The 9,914-nt window shown below is 51.7% G+C and overlaps 1 protein-coding gene across 1 annotated transcript; it reads left to right on the forward strand.

Moving 5' to 3' along the window:
• Positions 1 to 6,546: 6,546 nt before the first annotated feature.
• Positions 6,547 to 8,616, forward strand: SPDYC (speedy/RINGO cell cycle regulator family member C). Its single transcript, XM_032879069.1, has 6 exons — positions 6,547 to 6,967; positions 7,233 to 7,291; positions 7,375 to 7,460; positions 7,570 to 7,741; positions 7,826 to 8,165; positions 8,344 to 8,616. Exons 1-6 carry the CDS (start codon positions 6,826 to 6,828, stop codon positions 8,376 to 8,378), a joined length of 834 nt encoding a protein of 277 aa, XP_032734960.1. The 5' UTR covers positions 6,547 to 6,825; the 3' UTR covers positions 8,379 to 8,616.
• The last annotated feature ends 1,298 nt before the right edge of the window (positions 8,617 to 9,914 follow it).

The raw sequence follows: 9,914 nt of genomic DNA on the forward strand, positions 1-9,914 counted from the left end.
TCCCCTCCCCCCCAGCCCCGAGACTCTGGCTTTTTCTTCTAGAGTGATCTGCCCTTGGCTGCCTCTCTCCTCTCTTGTTTTTGTCTCTCTGGGGCTCCTTGAGGCCCTCAAATGGGAGAACCCCTACCTTTGAAATCCCACAGTTTATTAACAACAATCAATCACGGAACATCATCAAAAATGAAAGCCGTGCTCCGTGAAAGACAACAGTAAGAGGCAAAATGACAAGCTATAGTTTGGGAGAAAATATTTACAAATCACTTATCTGACAAAAGCTTGCACTGAGAATATGTAAAGAATGCTCCAGACTTGACGGTAAGAAAACAAACAATCCAATTAACAAACAGGAACAGATCCCAAGAAACACTTGACCAGAGAAGATGCACGGATGCAAAATGTATGCATGTCCCAGGGCTGCCATGTAGCAAAGCACCATGAGTGGGAGTGCTTCAGGGAAAAATCTACTATCTCCGCCGTTGGAGGTCAGAAGCCCAAAATCAAGGTGTTAGTGGCTCCATGCTGTCTCTCTGGTGGGTGCAAGCAAACTTTGGTGTTCTCTGGATGGCAGTCACAACGTTCTGGTGTCTGCCTCTGCTGTTACATGGCTGTCTTTGGTCTGGGGATCTTATCTGAGACAGAGAGAGAGAGAGAGCGTGAGCACCGGACAAGGGGCAGAGGGAGAGAGAGAATCTTTATCAGACTCCCTACTGAGCCTGGAGCCCGTGCAGGGCTCAATCTCATGACCTTAATGAGATCATGACCTTGATGAGATCATGACCTGAGCCCAAACCAGGAGTCAGATGTTCCACCAGCTGAGCCATCCAGGGCCCCCTTACTCTCCACCCCATGCATCTGTCTTCACCTGGTGTTCTCCTCTCTGTGTCTGTCTCCACGGCTCTTCCCTTCTAAGGACCCCAGTCATACTAGACTAGGGCTTACCCTTATCAAGTCTGATCTCATCTTTACCTGATTACATCTGCAGAGACCCTGTTCCCAAATAACATCACATTCACAGGAAATGGAGGAGGGAGGGCTAACATCTCTTGGTGGGGAAGAGGGCAACAATATACTCCACAATTGAAAATAAGCACACAAAAAGATGTTCAGTATCATTAGCCGTTAGGGAAATGCAAATTAAATCCACACGACTAAGGAAACCACATAAGTAAGTATGGTTAGACACAGAAATGCGTGACACATTATACAAAGAGTTCCAGTAAAGATTGTTATTTTTTTTAAAGATTTTTTCTTTAAAGATTTTATTTATTTATTTGACAAAGAGATCACAAGTAGGCAGAGAGGCAGGCAGAAAGAGAGAGGAGGAAGCAGGCTTCCCGCTGGGCAGAGAACCTGATGTGGGGCTCAATCCCAGGACCCTGAGATCATGACCTGAGCTGAAGGCAGAGGCTTAACCCACTGAGCCACCCAAGTGCCCCAAAGATTATTGAATTAGAATTTGTTGCTTAGAAATCCAGTTATCGAAAGTTTATATGTAGAGGATGTCAGAATAATAAAAAATAATAAAATAATAAAATAAAATAAGAAAATAATACATAAATAAAACAAAAATAATAAAATAACTAAAAGAGAGAAGTTATATATTCCTTTACAGGTAGAAATACCTAGAAGGGAGTGAAAAGAAAGAAAAACAAACCATAGGTCTAAAATAAAGAATACTGACAATACAAAAACTGTCTCTGAAAAAGTTTCAGTCTCTTATAAAGTTAAACATACATTTACAGTATGACTCCCCCTAGGTGTTTATCCTAGAGAAACAAAAACGTATGGCCATGTAAAGACCGTACACAAACGTTCACAGCAGCTTTATCTGTAATAGCCCGTACTGGAGACAACCCATTCCGAACTGTGGAATACTAGTTGGTAATAAAAATACATGGTCATGGGATGCCTGGGTGGCTCAGTCGGTTAAGCGTCTGCCTTCGGCTCAAGTAGTGATTCCAGGGTCCTAAGATCAAGTCCCTAATCAGGCTCCTTGCGCGGCGGGGAGCCTGCTTCTTCCTCTACCTCTGCCTACAGCTTTCCTGCTTGTGTTCTCTCTCTCTCTCTGACAAACAAACAAATACATAAAATCTTTAAAAAAAACAAAACATGGTCATAAAAAGGAACGAAACTTTGATAACACCCAGCAACCTGGGCAGATGAAACGCAGAGTGAAAAATCCAGCCTCCAAGGTCACATCCAGTATGATTCTAATTGTGTAATGTTCTTACGGTGAGGACACAGGAATGGTTGCTGGAGGCGGGTGGGGCAGAGGGTGTGCCTCTGAAGGATTGGTGAGGGAGCTCCTCTGGGTGATGGAATTGTTTGTATCTTGCTTGGGGTTGTAGATACACCAGTCCAAGCATGTGATAACATTTATAGAACCAGACACCAAACAAATGAGTGCTTGTCAAAACTGATGAAATCTGGATGAGGTGCACAGTTTTGTTATACCAATGTCAATTTCCTGGTTCTCAGTGTTTTCTGGTTATGTAAGATGTTAGCATTGGGGGAAACTGGGCGAAGAGGACACAAAACCTTTCCATACTTTTCCTTTTTTTTTTTTTTTAAGGGGCATGAGAGTGGGGGAGGGGCAGAGAGAGAGGAAGAGAGAATTGTAAGCAGGCATCCCGTTCAGTGCAGAGCCCTGTGTGGGGCTGGATCTCATGACCCTGAGATTACCACCCGAGCCGAAATCAAGAGTTGGATGCTTAACCGACTGAGCCACCCAAGCGCCCCTCCATACTTTTTAGGCAACACCTATGTGAGTCGAAAATTCTTTCAAAATGAAAAACGAAAACGTTCTCTCCAGTGTGGAGCGTGGAACCCAAGGCTGGCACTGAGGGATTGGGCCTGAAGTCATCCGGAGGCTTCTTTGTACCCACCTGCTGAGGGTGGGAGGCTGAAAACACAGTTGGTCTGGGGAATTCGTTCATTCATTCATTCATTCGTTCGTTTGTTCTGAACACCTTCTCTGTGTCAGGCTCTGTCCGGAAACAGCGCTAGACCAGACAGCCAGGCTCCGTGGTTTAGGCTTCAGCGTGGGGCCTAGGCCAGACCGCCAGGTTGAAATGTGGCCCTCCCCTCACTAGCTACGTGGCCAGCAGTGAGTTACATAACCTCCCAGGGACCATCCAAACTCTGGGGTTTAGTTGTTGTCCTTCTGATCTGTAAAACGAAGCCACTAACCATATCCACGTCGTGGGTGGTCGTGACGAACATGGGAACTGATTCAGTTATAGGCTCTTTAGTGACATGTTTAGGGGACTTGCTATGACCGTGGGGGTCACAGCTTCCTTTCCGGGGAGGCCAACATCAAATACACAAGGGGAAACACAGACATGGCATCCCCCCACCCCACACACACAAGCAGGGCGGCCTGATGGGACCTGGTAGTCGGGGAGAGGCTCAGCAGCCTCAGGGAGCATAGGAGGTGGCCCTAAGGAGAGGACTCAGACCAGAGAGACAAAGAAAGGAGAGATTCAGAGATACTCACAGAGACTCAGAAACCCAGAGATTCTAAGGCACACAGAAACTGAGAGATGTCCAGAGATCCAGAGTGACCAAGAGATCCAAAGATGCATATAGAGACACAGACACTGAGAGAGACCCAGAGATCCAGAGACACCTGGAGAGATCCAGAGACACCAAGAAACCCCAAGACACGGAGACACCAAGAGACCCCAAAATACCCAGATACCCAGAAATGCAGAGAGATTGAGAGACACAGAGATCAAGAGATTAATGGATTCAGAAACCGACAGAGACGAAGGGACGCAGAACAGGAGGGAGAGTCCCTAGGAATGAAAAGTCACACTGGCAGCCAGGGTCAAAGCCTGAGACTGGGAGCAAAGCCAAGACGGCTGCTGAGTGTCCAACAGTGAACAGTGGCACTGTGGCAACTGAGGTCCACAGACCTGGCCTCCACACTGGGCCCGCCACATTCCTTCCCTCCTTCCCTCAAACGTCGGCAGGTTGAGGCCCCAGTGAGCCTCAGTTTCGCATCTGAAAAATGTCAGTGAGAACCACAAAACCGACCTGGCAGCGGCAGATGTGTTGGTCATGTGACTTGAGCCCACTTATGTTGTCACCACTGGTGGGATTTGAAGCATAAATGATTCAACTTCTTTCTGGCCTCCATTTTTATTGAATACATATTTTATTTTATTTAAAGATTAATTTATTTGAGAGAGAATGAGAGCAAGAGAGTTCAGAGAGGGAGAGTCAGAGGGAGAAGCAGGCTCCCCACAGAGCAGGGAGCCAGATGTGGGGACTCAGTCCCAGGACCCCGAGATCATGACCTGAGCAGAAGGCACATGCTCAACCGACTGAGCCACCCAGGTGATCGTAAATACGTATTTTAAAAGTCATCCGTTAGCACCTCTCACTCATTAGGGTGGCTACCAACAACAAAACAGAAAATAGCAATGTTGGCCACAATGCGAAGTTAGAACCCTCCGCCTCCGTTTGCGCGACTGCAAAATGGTGCGGTGGCTGTGGAAAACAGTCTGATGCTTCCTCAAAGAATTAAATATAGAATTACCACCTGACCCTTCTCAGTGTACACCTCAAAGAATGAACAGCCAGGTCTCGAGAAATTTGTACACTTATGCTCATGGCTGCCTTATTCACCAGAGCCAGGATGGGGGAAACAGCCTATGTGCCCAACGGTGAATGAATGGATAAGCAAACTGCGGTCTATCCGCGGAACAGAATATTACTCAGCCTTAAAGAGTTAGGAAATCCTGGGCGCCTGGGTGGCTCAGTGGGTTAAGCCGCTGCCTTCGGCTCAGGTCATGATCTCAGGGTTCTGGGATCGAGTCCCGCATCGGACTCTCTGCTCAGCAGGGAGTCTGCTTCCCTCTCTCTCTCTGCCTGCCTCTGTCTACTTGTGATCTCTCTCTGTCAAATAAATAAATAAAATCTTTAAAAAAAAAAAAAAGAGTTAGGAAATCCTGACATATGCCAGGGTGCGGATGAACCCTGAAGACATGCTAAGCGAAATAAGCTGGTCACAAAAAGACAACTCCTGTGTGATTCTCCTTGTAGGAGGCCCCTAGAGTAGCTGAATTCACAGACATAGAAAGCAGCATGGTGGTTACCCTGCACTGGGGGAGGGGAAGGGGAAGGGGGGGTGATTGTTTAATAGGTGTAGACACCCACTTTTGCGAGATAAAGCGTTCTGGAGATGGATGATGGTCATGTTTGCAAAACAGTATGAATGTACTTAAATCTACTCAAAAATGGCTAAGATACTAAATTGTACGTGATGTGTATTTGACCACAATAAAAAAAAAATGGGGGAAAAAGTGCCACCTGTCAAATGTGGAAAGTAATAAAGGTGCTGACTGACTGTCCCATAGGATTGTAGAGAGAGTAAATGACACAGTGAGGGCGGAAAGGCTTAAGGTGCGCACCAGGCTGGGGGCGGGGTTGGGGTGGGGTGGGGTGGGGTGGGAGGGGCTTGCTGGTCTTCGGCAAAGGCCTCTTGTCCTACCTTGGAGCCACTGCCTAGGGTCCCCCTGCCGCTCAAGGATCTTGGAAGGGGGATGTGGACTCTGGGAATTCTCATGCCAAGACACTCTCCTCTCTGGCTCCTAGGTTGTGAGGTTCCTGGATCTGAAACAAACACAGCCCCGGCCAACAACCCAGCCCCACCAAGGCACAATCAGTGAATGGTGCCCAGGCCTCATTTCCGGCCTGCCCCTTGGCTCCACCTTTATGAAGAGGTGGGGAGGGGGCCGTGTTGCCATTCTGGTCCTGGAGTCCCGCCGTCCTGCCTTTACTCCTCTTGCAGGTGATGAACCCTTGGAGAAGCTCTTACCTTGGGAGGCCGCAGCTGGGAGGCGAATGTGGAGACCAAGTTCACTCCACGCAGAGGTGGGTGGTGATGGCCCAAAGCCCCACCCCTCCCCAGGAAGGGGTCTGATTGGTGGAGGGCTGCAGGGGCGGAGCAGCGCCAGGAGGTATATAAATGCCGGCAGGGGGGCTGGAGTCATGCTGTAGGTAATCCCCTAGCTCAGGTAAGGCTGTTTGGAGAAGGGTGGGCTGCTTGTGGGAGCCTAGGTGGAGGTCCCCAGGTTGGTCACAGGGTGGTGCGCGGCAACTTCTGAGCCCCGGAGTTGGCGTCTCTCCCCGTAGCATGAAAATTTTGAGGTGACCCCACCTCACATGACTCTAAATGCAGGTATTGGTCTAATCACATCCCCCCTCTGGGCCTCACTTTCCTCTCCGTGAAGAAGGGGGTTGGTGGTCCTTCCAAGTATGCTGCTTTGGTGTGGGGTGAGGGGGGAGTTTGGGGGGCCAGAGGAGCAGTTAAACTCCTGGGCTTTGGGGGTCAGGCAGGCCCCATATTTAAGTGGCCATGAGACTTCCGCTCTTCACTTCCATGTTTGCTAGGTGGGTATTGACCTAGACCCACCTACCAGGAGGAAGAGAGAATGCCCTTAAAGAATTTAGCACAGCTCCAGGCACTTAGGAAGCCCTCCATGGGCCCTGTTGCTTCTTGGCTTCCTCCCTGGCCCGGCCTGGGGTGCCGGAATGGAGTGGGGGGGGGTGCTGCTGCTGCTACGGGCTCCAGGGACTCTGCTGCTTTTCGGGCCTCCTCACCCCACACAGAGGCCAGTTTCTGTCTGCTCCCAGCACCGCCCCGCCCCCCACCCCGAGTCTCCACGCCCATCTCCCCACCTCCTGGAGGTCCTCTGTCAGGCCAGCCTCATCAAACCCCTGGATTTGTGGGAGGCAAGGAGGGTAGGTGCTAAATCCGGAGGCTGCTTTCTCTGCAGGCCGTCCTGCCCCGCCCCACCTGCTTCCACCCACTGTGAGATGAACGACACTCAAGACTTGGCCACTTTGCCCCCGGTTGCCACCCAGGTGAAGCTGGGGGGCTGGAGCCGTCCAGGTGGGGGGAGTGGGTCTGTCCATCAGCGCCCGCACCAGGAGCTCCAGGCCTTTCTCAACCTGCTGGGTGAGTTCACTTGGGGGCCGGCATGAAAGGGGCTGTGGGGCCTGGCATTGACATCAGGATGAGAGGTAGGATCTCACTTGCCCTCACTCACCTCTGAAATCTCTGTCCCTTCCCTTTGCAGGTGACCCCAGTGTGGCAAGGGGAAGGGAGGGGTCCTGGCAGAATGTGGGTTCAGCTGAGGCTTGGGCTTTGGAACCCTGAAGCCACTCTTGTCTTGTGGGGGCCGATGGTAACCCCAGTCCACCATCTCTCTTCTCTACTGCAGAGCACAGCTTCCTCCAGGAATTCCTTTCCAAAGATCCCTGTTTCCAGATTTCAGATAAGGTGAGGTGACACCGTGGGAGTAGAGCCCACTCCCCCACTCTTCTGTTCCTTCCTGTAACCTCTCCCCCTTTCTGGGTCTGCAGTATCTTCTGGCCATGGTGCTGGTCTACTTCCGGCGCGCCAACCTGAAGCTCCACGAGTACACCCACAGCAACCTGTTCCTGGCTCTGTGAGTGGCCAGGGCGGGCAGTGGAGACGCTAGCTGGGGGTTGTGGGATGTGGGTTGTGGGATGTGGGGGGGGGGCACAGGCTTATGGCCTCTGCTCGCTGCCCACCAGGTTTCTCGCCAATGACATGGAGGAGGATGTGGAGGACCCCAAATGTGTGATTTTTCTGTGGGCCCTGGGAAAAGACTGGCATCTCCGGGTGGCGGATTTCCTGCATCAAAGGGATAAGCTGTGGGCCCGGATGGGCTTCCGGGCCATGGTGAGCCGCGAGTGTTGTGAGGAGGTGAGGCCCCACCATCGTTCTGGGGTGGGGGGCACAAGGCTGGACCTCCCACCCCCTATTTACTATGTACTCTACTCACACCAGGTCATGGCCAAGGAGCCATCCCACTGGGCCTGGACTCGAGAGCGGCACCCCCAGCACGGTGGGGCTCAGAGGGGTCCAAAGGCCCAGGTCCTCCTTCCTGGGCCCCCCAGCCCCTCGCCACCTCCCTGTTCCCTCCATGGCCAGCCCCCTTCCCACAGCCAGTGCTGCCACCAGCCCCACCCGGTGCCTGTCTTATCCAAGTGCCCTTCCCCAAACCCTGAGTGGCATTGCCCTCCCCTCCAAGCTTGTCTCTCAGTGGCTGAAGACCCCTTGGCGGGGGGCTTCCTCATCATCCCGCCCCCCCAACTACAGCTGGAGCCGGGCACCTACACTCTCCACAGTGAGTTGGGGACAGCAGCTGGGGCTGGGCTTGGGAGCCTAGGAGGCAGGTGTGGGGCCTGATAAAATGGGAAGAAGGGACATAGGACCTGGGGCCCCTGTCCCAGCCCTGCCACCTCCTAGCTGTGTGCATGTGGTAAGTTTCTTCTCTGATGAGCCTCTTCGTCCTTTCTCCCCAGTCCTCCCGAAGCCTCCACCATGCCCTGGGTGCTGACACTTGCAGGATGAAGAGTAGCCCACTTGCTTGCCTGCTGACCCAAGGCCCACTAGCTATGGGCCCCCCACCCCAGCCTTCTGTCCTATTGACGTCAGGCTGGCTGAGCTGCCCAGGCCCCCTGTCACCTCCTCCCAGATGCACCCACTCTGACCCTGGCCCCTCTAATAAACTCGTGTCCATAGGACACCGACTGTGCTTAGGCCCTGGCCTGGCTCCTTGACCCAGGGCAGGGGTGGGGAGGGAATGGGAGGAGAAGGGGGTCTGCCAACTTTAAGCGCCAGTGATGGAGACTCATGAGTACAGGCTCTGATAACAATTCCCTTTTCCAGTGACGACCAGTCACCCAACCTCACTTTCCCTTCTATAACATCACCTGTGCATGTTGTCTGTGAGGTCGAATGACAAGAGGTATTCTTTTTTTAAAGATTTTATTTGTCAGAGAGAGAGAGCACAAGTCGGCAGAGTGGTAGGCAGAGGGAGAGGGAGAAGCAGGCTTCCCACTGAGCGAGGAGCCCCATGTGGGGTTCGATCCCAGGATCGACGTTTAAGCGACTGGGCCATCCAGGCGTGCCTGTTGTGAGGTTTGAGCACGGTAATCCTAGAAGTGTTTAGAAGTGTCTCAAGAATGGAGCTCGGAGGCAAGCCCTGGGTGTCACCAGTAGAGTGAGTGGCTGACTGGGGCAAGTCTGGAGGGGAGGGTGTGTTTGGGGAGCTGCTGGTCTGAAGCTGGTGAAGTCCACCAGCCCGGCCCCTCCTCCGAGGTCACTTTTATTTATTGCTAAATATACATTTAAGAAACATATTTTGAAGAAACTGTCAAACTGGTTTCCAGAGTGGTGACATCATTCTGAATTCCCACCAGTGGCCTTGGAGAGCTTCAGCTCTTTCACATCCTTGCCAACATGGTCAGTAGTTTTCTTTTCTTTTTAAAAAAGATTTTATTTATTTATTTGACAGAGATCACAAGTAGGCAGAGAGGCAGGCAGAGAGGGGGGGGGGGAAGCAGGCTCCCTGCTGAGCAGAGAGCCCGATGATGCGGGGCTCGATCCCAGCTCGATCCCAGGACCCTGAGATCATGACCTAAGCTGAAGGCAGAGGCTTAACCCGCTGAGCCACCCAGGTACCCCTCTCTCTGGTCTTTTATCTGCACCCCCTGCTTCCTCTCTTGCCCCCTCCAACCCACTCCCTTGCAACCTCCTTCTTCATCTGCACAAATCTGACAGCCTTCTATCCCTAGTAGAAGAAGATGGAAACTCCTATGGTTCACCTAGTCCCGCTATAACTCTCTCTCTCTCTCTCTCTGCTCAAGTTACATTATGCCTACTTTAGTTTCTCCACTGTGCCAACGCAGTTCCCCAACCTGGCATCTCCCCTATCCTCTCATACCTCCCTGTGTCTGATTTATGCCCACTCCTAACCCCTGGACTAGATAGGGCTTGGTATCAATTCTTCCTAATTATGGGGATCATAATTACATGAGTGAGCCCCTCCTTCAGAGGGGGTGTGGCCCCGGGTCTTCACCATCTTGGGCTC

This window comes from Lontra canadensis, unplaced genomic scaffold, assembly GCF_010015895.1.
Source record: "Lontra canadensis isolate GAN:19392208 unplaced genomic scaffold, GSC_riverotter_1.0 scaffold66, whole genome shotgun sequence".
NCBI lineage: Eukaryota > Metazoa > Chordata > Mammalia > Carnivora > Mustelidae > Lontra > Lontra canadensis.